The sequence below is a fragment of the Malaclemys terrapin genome, chromosome 2 (assembly GCF_027887155.1).
Source record: "Malaclemys terrapin pileata isolate rMalTer1 chromosome 2, rMalTer1.hap1, whole genome shotgun sequence".
NCBI classification, from domain to species: Eukaryota; Metazoa; Chordata; order Testudines; family Emydidae; genus Malaclemys; species Malaclemys terrapin.
This window is the reverse complement of record NC_071506.1, coordinates 111,406,774-111,423,565: the sequence shown is the minus strand read 5'-3', so window position 1 is coordinate 111,423,565 and position 16,792 is coordinate 111,406,774. Positions and strand designations below refer to the sequence as shown.

At 43.5% G+C, this 16,792-nt stretch overlaps 1 protein-coding gene across 1 annotated transcript; it reads right to left on the bottom strand.

The window, feature by feature from the left end:
* Nucleotides 1–1,100: 1,100 nt before the first annotated feature.
* FAM8A1 (family with sequence similarity 8 member A1) lies at nucleotides 1,101–15,503 on the bottom strand. The gene is made up of 5 exons (XM_054017539.1): nucleotides 15,092–15,503; nucleotides 12,107–12,227; nucleotides 4,126–4,249; nucleotides 2,935–3,074; nucleotides 1,101–2,391 (listed from the first exon to the last, which is right to left on the bottom strand). The coding sequence occupies exons 1-5, from the start codon at nucleotides 15,486–15,488 to the stop codon at nucleotides 2,247–2,249; spliced, it is 927 nt and encodes a 308-aa protein (XP_053873514.1). The 5' UTR covers nucleotides 15,489–15,503; the 3' UTR covers nucleotides 1,101–2,246.
* Nucleotides 15,504–16,792: the final 1,289 nt, after the last annotated feature.

The following is a 16,792-nucleotide window of genomic DNA, read 5'->3' as shown; positions in this document are numbered from 1 at the left end:
CCTGTCATTCTCCCAAAACCATTTAATTATATTAGTATGACTAACTCAGCTATTTGAGTTTGTGGTGTAGGCTCACCTCCCAGCTTTCTGTTGTCTAACCTATTCATGCTAGTATTGTATCCCAATGGTTGTGCTTACAGCATGTGCAGAACAGGAACCGCTTATTAAGGGAAGAGGAGGGGGGCACCCCACACACAGTGTTGGTGAAACCTGCTGCCCTACCGCACAGTGAAACCAGAAAGGAAAGTAGAATACGGCTGTATTTGTACTGTGGCTGAACTCAGTGTTTATCCACTTCATTAGCTCTAGGAATGAGGATTAGCTGAGGTTCAAACTTTAAACAGTGGCTCTGCAGTTTAAGAAATTGGCAGCTTCTAATCTGATCTGCAGTTAGTAGGCAATACTTTAAAATTGCCATGTTAGTCTGGATCTGTAAAAAGCAACAGAGTCCTGTGGCACCTTTAAGACTAACAGATGTATTGGAGCATAAGCTTTCGCTGCATCCGACGAAGTGAGTATTCACCCACAAAAGCTTATGCTCCAATACATCTGTTAGTCTTAAAGGTGCCACAGGGCTCTCATGTGTAAGTGGAAACCAAGTTTACAAGAAGCAATGAGCTCACTCCTGCTGGGGGGGGGGGGGGGGGGGAGAGGGGGGGAAGGGGTGTGTGTGTGTGGAGATCTAATCATGCAAAGGGTACATCTCTCTAAAACAGACATTCAACCTTTTGCAAGTAGTAACCAAAAAGCAGATTAAACACCATTGTAGTGAAAATTAGTTTAGCTTCATGCTTCCTTAGATCAGAATACTCCCTCAGGAACACTTCAATACTTAGCCCTAATGATACACCATTCATTAAAATGCTAAACTATTGTGAAAGTTGATAGTGAAATAATTTAGGAAGGTGAGTGCCACTAACAGTAGAAATGCTTGTTCTATATTAAATTGCACATTTTAAAATACCCTCCCCCAACACCCCCTTACACAAAGTAGATGACAGTCAAGAGTAGCTGCTGCAACCACTTGTCAATATTTAGTCCTAGGCCAACTACAGACAGTAATGTGGAATTCCAATTCATAAAAAAACAAAAACAAAAAAACCACTTGACATATTTAATCAAGTTTTAACAAAAAGTTGGCACTGTTCTTCAGAAGCTCTTTCCCAGTCAGCATTACATGAAGAATAAACATAAGTTATCAAAGCTATGTAATCATGCAAAATATTAGGCTTCTTTATTCATCCGTAGGTATCCAAGTTATTCTGCATATAGCAGTGATTAGGCAGAATTTTAAAATATAAAGTGAAAACCAATTTTTGAACTTGTCTATAAAGTTAGCCATAATTTGTGTTCTGGTTGATATTTACTACATGCTGCATATAAACTCCATCTATCAGTTTACATAGTCTATATGCAACAATTTGAGGGAAGTAAAACCTCCTTCCCCAACTAACGAAAGCAACCATATTCACCTTTTGTTTCCATGATCTATACTGTTAATTTTATAGCTCTGAAGTTATTTACACAAACACCACAGTAATTTATTCTTCCCACAAAGAAGTGGTAACCTAATTTACCTCTTCATTAGGATAGACATAAATAGTGACTTAATGCTTAACACAATCATGCAAAAAACCTGCCACAATACATGTTTAAAGAACACATTTGAAAAGTGGTGAATACAATGCTTGAAGTGAAGGAGTTCACTAAGCCTTTTAGGGGCTGATAATACCCAACCACCGCACAATGTATCGGTTTAATGGCAACACATTATTAGCTATATTTTTGCCTCCATCCCGCCAAGAAACACTGCAATCCCTTCTAAGGGATAGTTTCTGTAATGTGTTTTGTAAACACCAATATAGACCACAACTACATTCTCCAACTTATTTTTGCCATAAAATAATCAAGTTGTAGAACCAGTACTTTTTAGGATGGCAATATTTCCAGGCATCTCCTTTCTGGAGATGGACAGAAACTGTCTTTATGGATAAATATAACCAGTTTCCTTCCTGTCAATCTAATGTTAATACTTCCAAATTGAATAGGTACTATTTCTCTGAAATGTCTTTGGCATTTAAGAAAAATCAATACTTTCAAGATAATCACTGGCACCATACTGGAATGACTCATTGTTTAACGTCTGAATCTGTCTCCAGTTAATTTGGGCAACCAATACTGATGGTCTTCTTTACTTTGTTTTTTAGGAGTTCAAAAAAGTTTGGTAATCTGGGCTTCTTTTAGTATCATCTTACTCCATTTCTTCTTACCACAATAGTTCCTGCTACAATGTCATAGGCTGTTCTGTTATGCTGAAAAAATAGCAGCGTAATGAATGCAGGAAAAAAGGAAGCAATAGAAAAATTCTTGATCAAGGCTCGTATTGTAGACCTAGAATGAGAAGGAAATCAGTTTGTTTTAATTTTCAGTCCCTGCCCAGAGAAGTTTTGCCACTGATCCAGTACCTCAAATGTATGCAGCACAAAGTGAAACATATGGATTTAGAAATCAAGTATTTTAACATGCAAAGCTAAAATATGCCTTTCTGTTTAGGTGATTAAACAGTCAGGACAGGATTCTTGGGTCACTGCAGGATTCTGTCTGATAAGACTCAGTGCCAAAGAGACTCAAACTTTAAAGCCAGGAAGGACCATCATGATCCTTTAGTCTGACTTCCTGCACTTTGCAGACTACAGAACCTTGCCCACCCACTCCTATAATAGACCCATATTTCAGTAGAAATAGAGCCCCTCAATTCTTTAGTTTTAAAAGGCAGACCCCCTCGCTACAAAGTACGTACTGAGAGATCTCATTGTACATGACGGTTTTAATAAGAAAAATTAGCAAAATGCTGGCAAAGTGATCTTATTTCAAAATCATGTACTTTCAACCCTATTAATTTACGAGTGATACAATTAAGTGAAAAATACTTACGTTGTTATGCTAACATTAGAGGATGGAATCACTAACACACGATTTGGTGCAATAAGTACAGATGTATCACATGTCACAACTCGAAGTCCAAGCAGAAACTTCCCTGGGGTTGCCCCACCAGCTCCCCAAATACAGATAATCTGCAAGAGAAATTAGCTATTTTATTTCTGCAATCCATCACTGTTAGTTGCCCAAAAGGTATATAATTTTAATAAGTCTGATCTATAAATAAGAGCAATCCAAATGGCACAGAAGTATAAGTCTTAATCATAATACATTGAGTATTTAATTTACATTTATTCTCATGTAGTAAATTTACATTTATAGTTTTAAAATAAAAGGTTTAAAGTTAGTTTAGCTTGGGTAAGAATTACATGCGTGTGCAGTAAATTGGGTAAAGAGCTAAGCAAATGTAACCAAACCTTGAAAAATAATTGGTTCAAATGCTAAAAAAAATGCAACGTCTAACAAGACAAGTTTTGGGAGGAGGCTATTCTTGAAATATTGGTAAGAGAACCCTCTCATTAACAAAAACTTGGTTCTTACAGACAAAATGGTTGTGATGAATTTATATTTGATATCTTAAAATATGGGCCCTTGTAAAGAGATAAAAGACCAGCTTTGACACAGATACATTCAAAGAAAAAGGCCCACACTGCCCAATCCGGTCTTAGCCAAGGTCAATGGAAAGCCAAAAACAGAGCAGCGCCAGACAGCCGAAAATTGGTTCTTTGCTGAAGTAAGCAATTGGCAATGACATCACTTGTTTGTTATACTGTATAACAAAAAAACATGTTTGCTAAGGGTAGCTGTCATTCCTATCTGATCAAGCTGATGCCCGTCAGAATGAGAGAGAGATGTCCCTAGGATGGGCCTTTTGAAAGTGTACTGATCAACTTATGTTTGCTATTGTATATATGTGTTGATTGCTATTGTTATTTAGGTTTTTAGAGCAATTGTATAATTTGGCCTTTGGATTTAATAAAGGAATTTATGGTTCAATGAATTTCTAGTAGTATCCTATATTAGTAATTCCAACAACTTCATGGATCAGACACCAGTTGGTGTACTAGTGTTAGATTTCTTAACCAGTTAACTAATCAGTTTTCAAATACTTCTGATAGTCATGGAACAATATTTGACCTGGACATCCAGTTGATAAGTTAGGATTTAATATTCATGACTTGTTACCTCATAGAAGCAGACTAACAACCTGTAGATAAGGGCCACTATCATCATTTTCTGCAAGTCTTCCATGGATGTGTCTTCATCTATTTCTTCTATTATATAATGCATAGCAAACTTGGAAATGTCCCTGTACAAAAGAAGACTTCACTTTAACAAGTGAGCCATTCCACAAGGCTATTGCATTTGACCTTCATTATGGTATTGCCATACCTGCAGCCACCCCTTTGGAACCTAGGCCTGGTCTACACTGAAAGGTTATATTGGCATAGCTATGTCCATCAGAGATGTGAAAAAACCAATCCCTTGACAGATGTAGCTTTGCCAGCATAATTCCTAGTGCAGATGCAGCTTGCTGACTCAGCCACATAGCCCAATTCTACACTACAAATTATGTCAACCTAACTTACGTGGACATACAGCCAGCACAATTATTAAATAGCTTGTGTGCACACATTTGGCTCCTTGTGTCAGCAGTGCACATTCTTACCAGGAGTGCTTGGTGTATGGACTATATTGTCAGGGTGGGACATTGCGGGGCAGCTTCTGGAGACCAGCAACAGTCAACATAAGCAACGCAGTGTCTACACTGACACTGCATCGACCTAATTACATTGACCGTGACAATGCCGCTTGGGGAAAGCGGCACAGAGAAGCACATTGGCAGGAACCAAATTTAAGTGAAGACACTTCCACAGCTAGGTCAACGCAAGGCTGCACATGACCTAACTGTAGGCTAGACCAGGCCACAGGCTTTAAGGCCAGAAGGGACCATCATGATCATCTAGTATGACCTCCTGCACGTTGCAGGCCACAGAACCTCACCCACCCTCTCCTGTAATAGGCCCCTGACCTCTGGCTGAATTACTGAAGTCCTCAAATCATGATTTAAAGACTTCAAGTTACAGACAATCCACCATTTACTCTTGTTTAAAGCTGCAAGTGACCAATGCCCCATGCTGCAGAGGAAGGTGAAAAAACCCCAGGGTCTCTACCAATTTGACCTAAGGGAAAATTCCTTCCCAACCCCAAATATGGTGGTCAATTGGACCCTCAGCATATCAGCAAGACCCAACATTCAGACACCTTGATAAGAATTCCTTGTAGTAACTCAGAGCCCTCCACGTCTAGTGTCTCATCACCAGCTTTGTTGGGGATATTTGCTACTAGCAGTCCCAGCTTGGCTACATGCCATTGTAAACAGTCTCATCATACCAGCCCCTCCATAAACGTATCAAGCTCAGTCTTGAAGCCAGTTAGGTTTTCATTGCTCCCCTTGGGAAGCTGTTCCAGAAATTCACTCCTCTGATGGTTAAAAACCTTTGTCTAATTTTAAGCCTAAACTTGTTGATGGCCAGTTCATAGCCATTTGTTCTTGTGTCAACATTGGCACCTAACTTAAATAACTTCTCTCTCCTCCCTGGTATTTATCCCTCTTATGTATTTATAGAGAGCGATCATATCTCCCCTCAGTCTTTGTTTGGTTAGGCTAAACAAGCCAAGCTCTGAGTCTCCCTTGCATAAGCAAGGTTTTCCATTCCTCTCATCATCCTAGCAGCCCTTCTCTGCATCTGTTCCAGTTTGAATTCATCTTTCTTAAATCTGGGAGACCAGAACTGCACACAGTATTCCAGATGAGGTCTCACCAGTGCCTTGTATAATGGTACTAACACCTCCCTCTCTCTACTCTAAATACCTCAACTAATGCATCCTGCATTAGCCTTACTCACAGCTGCCTCACATTGGCGATTCATAGTCATCCTGTAATCAACCAGTGCGCCCAGGTCTTTCTCCTCCTCTGTCACTTCAAACTGATAAGTCCCCAGCTTATAGCAAAAATTCTTTTGTCTACCTGCATGACCTTGCACTACTGAATTTCATCCCATTTCTATTACTCCAGTTTTCAAGGTCATCCAGATCTAGCTCAGTGATTTGAGCATTGGCCTGCTAAATCCAGGGTTGAGAGTTCAATCCTTGAGGGGGCCATTTAGGGAACTGGGGTAAAAATCTATCTGGGGATTGGACTAGATGATCTCCTGAGGTCCCTTCCAACCCTGATATTCTATGATTCTTGTATGATATTCCCAATATTGAGGAGGACCAGAATAGCTCTCATCTTTTTGTCATCCGCAAATTTTATTAGCACACTCCTACTTTTTGTGTCACCGTCATTAATATAAATGTTAAATTAGATTGGTTCCAAGACGGATCTCTCAGGAATTTCACTAATAACCTCCCTCCAGTCTGACAGTTCACTATTCAATATGACCCACTGTAGTCTTCCCTTTAACTAGTTCCTTATCCATCTTTCAATTCTCAGTAATTCACATCATCTCCAATTTAATAATTTCCCTCACCTGGAAATGTATCAAATGCCTTGCTGAAACTAGGTAGATTAGATCTATTTCATTTCCTGTGTCTGAAAAGATCAGAGGGTCCTGTGGCACCTTTAAGACTAACAAGTATTGGAGCATAAGCTTTCGTGGGTGAATGCCCACTTCATCAGACGCCATTCACCCACGAAAGCTTATGCTCCAATACTTCTGTTAGTCTTAAAGGTGCCACACGACCCTCTGTTGCTTTTTACAGATTCAGACTAACACGGCTACCCCTCTGATACTTAAAAAGATCAGTTATCTTTTCAAAGAAAGATCAGGTTGGTCTGGCACGATCTACCTTTTGTAAAACCATGTTGCATTTTATCTCAATTACCTTTTACCTCTGTCCTTAACTACTTTCTCTTTCAAAATCTGTTTCGAAACCTTGCATACAACTGAGGTCATACTAACAGGCCTGTAGTTTCCCGGATCATTTTTATTCTTCCTTAAAAATAGGTACTACAGTGACTCCTCGCTTAACACTGTAGTTATGTTCCTGAAAAATGCTACTTTAAGCAAAACGATGTTACGTGAATCCAATTTCATGTATTGATTGTAATGTATGAATTAATGTAAAGGGGGTAGATTCCAGGGACATTTTTTCTCCAGACAAACTACTATATATATATATATATATATATATATATATATATATATATATATATATATATATATATATATATATATACACACACACACACACACACACACACACACACACACTATAAGTTTTAAACAATTTAATACTATACACAGCAATGACGATTGTGAAGCTTGGTTGAGGTGGTGCAGTCAGAGGGTGGGATATTTCCCAGGGAATGCCTTGCTGCTAAATGATGAACTAGCACTCGGCTGAGCCCTCAAGGGTTAACATATTGTTGTTAATGTAGCCTCACACTCTACAAAGCAGTAGGAATGGAGGGAGAAGACAATAGATGCATGGCAGTGGCTGCAAACATTCCCTGCGGAAACTGAACATGATGATGAACCCATGCTATCCCACTGGAGTGCACCACTTCCCCCACTTTCCAAACTGCCGTGCGTGCGTGAGAGATGAGAGAGACACGCATTGCCCCTTTAAGTATGCTGACCCCATTCTAAGTACAATGCCTTTTTAAGTAGATCAGCAAGTCGAGACAGAAGCTGCTGCCAGCAAGCTCCCTCCGTCCTAAGCCCTGTCGTGTCCACCCCCTGCTCAGTGGAGATGGGGTACAGGAGCAGGTGGAGGGGGACATCCTGACATCAGCACCCTTCTTCCCCCCTGCCCAGCAAGCAGGAGGCTCCTGGGAGCAGCTCCAAGGCAGAGGGCAGGAGCAGCACGCAGCAGTGGGGGGAGGGACACCTAAAATGCCCGGCAATTGACAGCCTGCTGGCCAGCTGCCACACAAGGAAGTTAGGGGAGCTGATATGGAGGCTGCCGGTCCATTCTGGTTCCAAGCCTCCACCAGCTAGCTCCAACAGGCTGCTCTTCCTGCAAGCAATGGACAAAGCAGGCGGCTGCCAAACAACATTATGAAGGAGCATTGCGCAACTTTAAATGAGCACGTTCTCTAATACATCAGCGACGTAACAACGAAACAACATTAACCTGGACGACATTAAAGGAAGAGTTACTGTACCATATAGTTAAGCAGTACAACTCCTGTGGACATAGTTACAGCAATGTAAAGGTGCTTTACACTGATATAGCTATTCCCATACAGGAAGGAGAATAAGGGCTTGGCTACACTTGCGAGTTACAGCGCAATAAAGGAGCCCTGGGTGCACTAGCTCACTACCTGCCCACGTAGAGCGCTCTGACTTGCGGCTAGAGCGCTCCTGGTACTCCACCTCGGCAAGTGGAATAACGTTTGCTGCGCCCCAGCTGGAGTGCCCCAGCATCAGTGTGAATGGGGTGTTGCATTACTGTGCTCTGATCGGCCTCCAGAAACGTCCCATAATCCACTTAAGTCAAGTGGCCACTCTTGTCATTGTTTTGAATCGCAGCAGGAATGTGGATATGCCCTTTGAAAGCTAAGTTTCTGACAGTCGGCTGCTTACCTGCCCTGAGACAAAGCAACCATAGTGTGGAATGCTGTGAGAGAGTGAGAGAGAGAGAGCGCGGCGGGGGGAGGAGGAGGTCTGCTGCTGTCTGAACTTACAAGACAGCATGCTGACATGCTCTCAGCCCCCCAAAAACTCACTCTCCCCCCACATACACACAACACACTCCACGTCACACTCCACCCCCCCCATTTGAAAAGCATGTTGCAGTCACTTGCATGCTGGGATAGCTGCCCATAATGCACTGCTCCCAATGCCACTGCAAGTGCCGCAAACGTGGCCACGCCAGTGCGCTTGAAGCTGTCAGTGTGGACAGACTGCAGCACTTTCCCTACTGCGCTCTACAAAGGCTGGTTTAACTCAAAGCACTGTACATCTGCAAGTGTAGCCCTAAGCTATACCAGTATAGGGCACATTTATACTGGTTTAACCATTTAAAAGAAGCCACACCCCTAAATGAAATAGTCATACATGCCTAAATGTCAAACTTGCATACTTCAGTCACATGTATCCAATATACAGTTGTGTTGTAAAGTCTAATAATTTAAAGCATCTCTCCCCCAAAGACTGCTTAAATTAGGTCATCGAGAGTAGGTGGTTCAAACAACACTGATCCCAACTTCCCATGCAGATTGAGGGCAGAGTAGAAAAAAGTTTTTCCATTATACTAGGATAGCAGTAGTCCCTATAGCTCCTAATCAAGATCAAACCCCATTGTGCTACATGCTGTGCAAATATGTAGCTACAAGCCCTGCCCTGAACAGTTTACTTTACTTGGAGAAAAATTTCAAAAAGAGTCAAGGAGAAGCGGACAAGAGTAAAAAACTGGATCATGTTGTTACATAGATTAGCTATGTTGCAGCCTTGTGATTCCAATTATTCCATTTCAAATTAACTCACCTTTCCCATAACTGCTCTACACACACAGACATCATTGGTTGGCTCTCAAGTATCACAGCAGAAATGAGTCTGTAGAGAGCAGTAGTCTTATGGATTAATTCAGCGTTCCAAGCATAAGGGCATGCATAGAAAGAATGGAGATGTTTGCAAAAGCAGATAAATCAGCCTTAAAAATCTGCATCATTTGTGCAGACGATAGGGGAACAAACTGAGTTAGAAAGGGCTTTGAAGTTGAGAAAAAGCAGTCATCTGTAGCAGATTCCCTCCATTCCTTCTTTTCAACCAAGGAACAGAACCATTTTGACCTCTTAACAGGCCACTTCTGGGCTACTGCATCAGGTTCATTATGCCTCCTTCATTATTCTAGATTGCCTCTTAGTTTTATTAAAGTAGATCCTTCCTCTGTATACCCACTTGCAGAATCTGGTGCCCCGGGTGTTGAGCTGAGGGGCTGTCTTGAAAGCAATATCCTTTGAGGGGCGCACAAGAGATTTTACAGGAAGAAAGCTTCATCACCCAACTCTGTATAAGGGAGGGGAGCTTCAACTACCTCAGTTCCTTCTCTGCTGCTACAGACAGCAAATGGTACTTGCCTTCCTGTCCTAAGGCTAGATCTTCCCTTACTCTATATTATTTCCATATAATGAGTCAGTGCACAATATAGGATAGTTTAGAGTACACACACTGCCCTTGTCCTGGGGAACAATTGACTCTCCGCTGTAACCAAGTTGAGCCCCTAGCTCTTCAAGACGTGCACCTCCTGACTGATCATGCCTTACACATCCAGTACCTTCTACGTCTGGGTTATCAAGTGGGTCTCGCACAGCTTGCCACACCCTCACTCCCTCCCACCCGCACTAGAAGGGGGAGACACTTGAGGCTCAAGATTCATCTGGTTTTTCCATGGCTACAGCCTGATATTCAGATGGAGCCATTGAGGGAACTGAGACTAGCCTCTGTGCCAAGGTACTCTGACACAGGACCCAAGACAGATATTGCCATTCTGGCCTTAGTGTTGCTGTCTCTCACAGGTCCAAAACTGGAATGTCTTCAGCCTTATACCAGGAGCAAATCCCTTACCCAGCATTGTTAGCAGCAGTTAAATCAGAAGTGGCACGGAAGACCAAACCATCACGGTCTACTGAGGCTCTAAAAGTCTTGGCGACGATGCAGGAAAAACTCATCTCGGCACCTACTCCTCATTTGGCACCAACTTTGGACCTATCTTCCAGTGCCAGTACCTTTGTAGTGATACTGCAAGTCCATGCAGATGCCCATCAGGGAAAAGAAAGCAGACCTTTCCACAAGAGGGGCAGAGTTATCCCTTTCCTCCTTTTTTATTATGAACCAGTATTTGGGGATCTTGATGGATGATCAGCTGAACATGGGGTCCAGGTGAGATGCTGTGGCCAAAAGGGCTAATGCAATCCTTAGATGTATAGACATAGGAATATCTAGTAGAATTAGGGAGACTGCATTATCTCTATTTGGCACTGGTGCAACACCCACTGGAATACTATTTTCAGTTCTGATACCCACAATTCAGGAAGGATGTTGATAAATTGGAGGGGTTCAGAGAAGAGCCATGAGAATGATTAAATGATTGGAAAACCTGCCTGATAGTGAAAGGCTCAAGGAGCTCAATCTTTTAGCTTAACCAAGAGAAGGTTAAGGGGTGACTTGATCAGTCTAAAACTACCTACATGGGAAACAAATTCAATAGAGGGCTCTTCAATCTAGCAAAGGTATAAGAAGATCTGACGCTAGACAATTCAGACTAGAAAGTACAAGGGACAAGTTTTTAAACAGCAAAGGTAATAACCATTGGAACTTACCAAGGGCTGCAGTGGATTCTCCATCACTGACAATTTTTAAATCAAGATTTGATGTTTTTTCCTACATTTTTCTAGTTCAAACACAAATTAATTCAGGAGGTCATGCTAGATGATCCCAGTGGTCTCTTCTGACTTTATAATCTACAAATGTTCTCATGCAACATGTTCTCAAGTAGCATTTAAAATTACATTTTATACAAGGAGTAAAGAAAACAGTCAAGGTTGACAGGTTCCACATCTGACTTATCTTACCCCCTACCCATACTAAAGAATTGCAAACAAGTGTTTTGTTTAGTAAATGCTACTTAGCCCTTTTCTTTAAAATAAATAAATAAAAATTCCACACCAAAGACCGTGGAATTTGTGTAGAACAACTGATGGAGGAACCCTCCAATTCATCAGCTTTCAAAGTTTTTCTAAACAGGGCACGTGAGATTTTTGAAAAACCCTGATAGTGTCTTTTAAAAGTACAAGCTAGTTTAAAATGTTTTCCCAACTGCTCATACTCAGAAATTTCATTTTTAAACAAATTGTGAGTGCCAACTACTAAGCTTAACAAAAAAAAAGCAAACATTTGAGAGCATTTCTAGGCATGAACAGTAACTTTTTATAATACATTATACAGGTGTGTGTATCACTTTAATAAAGATCTATTTTTAAAAGACAAAATATATTTGAAAGAAGCCTCTTATCAATAAAAGGTTCCATCATGTGCTTCTCCTCTGTGCAACCCTAGCTACTCCAAAATGCACATTATATATATATATATGTATTCTTTAATCACAAGAGTGAAAAGCTTTATATAATAATGCCTTAAATGGTTTAACTTACTTTATTCCACTGAGATGCATAATACTTAAGACAATGGTTGCCTTTATAAAGAAAAGAATAAAGAAATCCACCATCTCTGCTATAAACCTGTGTGCCAAGGATGGGATAATGTATTCCCGACCTGTAACAAAAACATTTAATTACCCAAAATTTTACTGTGCTAAAGCAATTTATAACTTAAACCTGAACGTACATTAGTTTGCACTATATAGAATAAGAGGCAATATTAAAATGGTATTCCACATTGTCCCACTGCAGGGAACATTTTAAAAATCCTTATTCTGACCCATGAAAGCCCATATTCCTTTTATTCAATTACCTCCTTAAAATGTAAATAAAAATAAAATAAATTAATGGAGCTCTCCCATCTCCTAGACCTGGAAGGGACCTTGAAAGGTCATCAAGTCCAGCCCCCTGCCTTCACTAGCAGGACCAGATCCCTAAGTGGCCCCCTCAAGGACTGAGCTCACAACCCTGGGTTTAGCAGGCCAATGCTCAAATCACTGAGCTATCCCTCCCCCCAGTACTGTACTTTGATACAATGGGAATTGGATGACAAGTTACCTAAGATGTACCTAAACCAAGCAACATATCTTTGCTGTTGCTCTTCCTCATCCCATCCCTGCTCTGTTTGAGTCACATATTACACCTAAGTAACTAGACATGGTCCCATCCTTGAAGAGCTTACTTTTTGTAGTGTACCATTTTTGCATTCTATTATGATATTTAGAAGGAACTTGATATAGAATGTTTTCCTGCAATTTATTTTTTTATCTGGGATTAAAACTGCCTCCTTCCCACCACTCACTCATTCTACCTTAGAGGAAGATTTCAGAAAGAGCTGAGCATCAGCCCTGTGAAAATCAGGCAGGGTCCTTTTAGATCTCTCAAGACAGGTTCCTGAAGATCAGGTATCCTAAATGCCTAACCACTCTTGGCACCAGATTTTTTTTTTTTTTTTTTTTTTTTAACCAAAAGGACAAGTGTCATATAAAAGAATTGTAGCTAGGCTGATTCTCCACATTGTATTTCCTCAGCAGCACTTACAGGGGCGCCTGAATGAAACTTATATTCTAACAATTGCAATTTAAAATATTCATCCACCTGACTTAATATAACCATATTTGTTAAAATTCACACAAGTATATTTTGGAAGGAAGAAGGAACCCTTTACTATTCCACTTCTTCCCCCACAAAAAACTTCACCACAATAACCTCTCCTACCAAAAAAGCCATCTTCACAAGGCATCCACAGAAGCTGCACAAATGGCACTCTGAATACTAGCCTCAACAAGTTGCTTGAGAGCAGCACAAAGCTCTCAGCCTCTGTGTTCTTGTTTTTAAATGGCAAATACAGTTAGAAGAGTGATTAGGTAAGAAGGGCACCTTCTTAATATTTGCTTCTGCGCATCTTCCTTTTATATCTGCTTACCTCACTGACAAAGTTACTCATTAATGCTAAAGAACAGCAAAACAGATTCAATTCCCATTCTTGCATTGGCATAGTTAAATAAATTCTAATTGTACAATCTTTAACCAAAGATGACGCAAGAATGGGAAGAACACAGCTTGACTTCCTCATGCCAAGTTGAGCATGCAGTACCAGAAGGTCCAAATCAAATGAACTTTCTAAAATGAGCATGTTTAATATGAAAGTTAGTGATATGGAACCTCTTCATTTTATTCTTCTGACTATAGCCACACTAATATATTAAATGCAGCAACAACTGGTTAAGATGAAAGGTAAGTGTTAAGACTGTGAAAGTCAGGACTTAAATATGACACACTTGTTAAAGTGTCTTAGAATTCTTAAATCTATTAACATGAATGGTGCTACTAATATAATACTGCATATGCTATTCTTTGAGGATAACCGTCTATGGTGCATTAAGAAGAATTATTTTATTGCTTCCATGAAATTCTGTCTGTGGTCACAACTATCCTTGATATTCAAAATCACTTTCAGATGCCAGCAGAACACAAAGTACCAAGTATCCGTCATTCCACACATTGTCCCCTGGCATAGCAGATTAGTGTACTAACTTCTGAAGACGAGGATAAAATTGTTGATTCAAGAATAAAATGTTGATTTTATTTAGTATTTGGATCACCCAGGGGCAGCTCCAGGCACCAAGCGTGTGCCTGGGGGGGCAAGCCGCGGGGGGCGGCCTGCCGGTTGCTGTGGGGGCGGCAGTGAGGCAGCCTTCAGCGGCATGCCTGCGGGAGGTCCACCGGTCCCCTAGCTTCAGCGGCTGGCACACCGAAGGTGCAGGACCGGTGGACCTCCCGCAGGCATGCTGCCGAAGGCGGCTGCCTCACTGCCGTGCTTGGGGTAGCAAAATACATAGAGCCGTCCCTGGGATCATCACCATTTCTTTCATTAGGCAGCTAAAGGGGTTGTCATGCACCCAAGTTCAGAGGCACTAAACAATCCCAATAATATCTGTACTTCTACAAAGCTCTTTGAGGATTTTGAGAAGCGTTGCAACCTTAACATCTAAACCTCGTTAGTCATAGATCCCTATAGTAAAATGAAGCACAGAGATTAAGTTTGCCTACACATAATAAACAGTGGCAGGGCCTGGAATGAAATACAGAAGCTCCCATTCCCAGGCCAACCACAACGCTCCGCTTCGAAAATAAAATGCTAAATATTAGAGCCGAAGACGGGCTCTGTGTAACTTGTCTCTCCCCCAACAGCAGCCAGTCCAATAATCCCACCTAATCCCGAACAGCAAAGCCCCATCACTGACAAGCCTGGTCCAAACTCTGCCTGGAGACCAGGCGTGGGACAGGTGGCCAGGGCAGCGCTTGGCACCTTCACAGCACTGGGGCGACACAACTCCCAGGACACCCCGGCCAGTCAGTGCAGAGATCCCGCCGGGGCCACCCGCTCGAGCCAGAACCACTCGTTAGGAGGCTCCTTCCCCAGCTGCCCCTGAGCCTCCACCTCGGCCGGGGTCTGCCCCCACCCGCATCTCTCACCTGCCGGCCGGCCGCTCTCCCTCGGGGCGCTGCTGGCGGCGGGGCCGGGCCTGGGCACCGCGGCCAGGCGCGCGGCTCCGGGCCAGGCGGGCGGCGCGCGGGGTCCCGGCGCGGCGGGGGCGGCGAGGAGGTAGCAGGGGGCGTAGTAGGCGGGCGGCGGGGGGCAGCCGGGGGCGGCGGGCGGGCCCGGGCTGCCGTAGGGGGCGGCGGCGGCGGCGGCGAGGAGCGCGGGGAGGCTGCTCTGCCAGCTCCAGTAGCCGCAGTACGAGTCCCAGAGCCACTGGTGCACGCGCCGCGCGTACTCCCCCGCGCTCAGCGCCTTGGCCTCGGAGCCCTCGCCCGCCTCCGCCGCCGGCTCGGGCTCGGGCTCGCCCGGGGCTGCCGCGACCTCCGCCATAGCCCCGTCCCCTCCTCTACCTTCCCTGTGACGCACACACGCTCCCTGACCTCCCTCCCTGACTGCGCAGGCGCGGGGTGCCGCTCCAGCCAATCCACCCGCCAGGACGGGGGAGGCATGAGAGAAACTGAAAAGCTCTCCCCTCCCCCCCCCAACTGCGGGGAGATGGTATCGTCCAGGGTTGAGCGGATAGAGCAGGAGCTCCTGGGGTTGGGGGGCGGAGCGCGGGAGCTCGGAGTCCCGGGAATGGAATTGCTGTGGGGGCCGAGCGCTGTAGCGACATCCCTTTCCATCCGCCCAGGTTCAGTGCAATGGGGCCGCACCTAAATCAGATGACCCGGCCGGGGCTGGGAGGATGGACCCTAATTCTGAGCGTTTCAGGATCACCAGGGATGGGCGGGTCTAGGGAAATCACCTCCCAAAACGTGTTACCCAATTCATGGAGAGCCCCCAGGAGACTGCCCTGCCCTGCCCTGCCCACCTGGTGACAAAGAAGAGAGATACCCCGCACCTCCTACCGCCTCTAACGTCCCCCGCCACTGCTCTCAGGAGGTCGGACCTGCTTGGCAGTGGGTTTTGTGACTTGTCACCTGTGTCCTGTCATTGCTGGCCCTTTGTGGTCCCGACGCAGGTGCACGTGGCCACCTCAGCTTTCTCTCTCCTTTTTCCAGTTTGGCCTCATTGCTTTTTGAGGAGAAGTCTTTAATGGTGTCTGCTGATTTGAGAAAAATACCCTTCTTTTGCTTCCTCCTAGTGAGTACATAAGAACGGCCATAGTGGGTCAGATCAATGGTCTATCTAGCCCAGTATCCTCTCTTCTGACAGTGGCCAGTGTCAGGTGCTTTAGAGGCAATGAACAGAAAAGGCAATAATCCAGTGATTGATCCTGTCCACTCCCAGCTTCTGGCAATCAGAGGCTAGGGATGCTCGGAGCATAGGGTTCTGTCCCTGACCATCTTGGCTCATCGCCATTGATGGACCTATCCTCCTTGAGTAAAAAGTGTTTCTCTGGTCCCCACTAGGTTTAGACAGCTTGTGCCTCCTGTTTTCTGCCTCTAGGTTATGGTCACTGGTTAGAGTTCGTGTGAGTCTTAACACATTTCACTGCAGTGTGAGGTAGTCTTTTTGTCTGATAGGTCTATGTAGGGATCAGTACTCCGCAGCTAAAGGTACGGGGAAATGACCACAGGAATTTCCACTGTAAATCATTTAAGATAAAATAATGCCACTAATGCTGGTGAGAGCCCAGAGTGCAGCAAATGTGATGGTGAGAGCATTGCTGAAAGATTTCTCAATAGAAATCT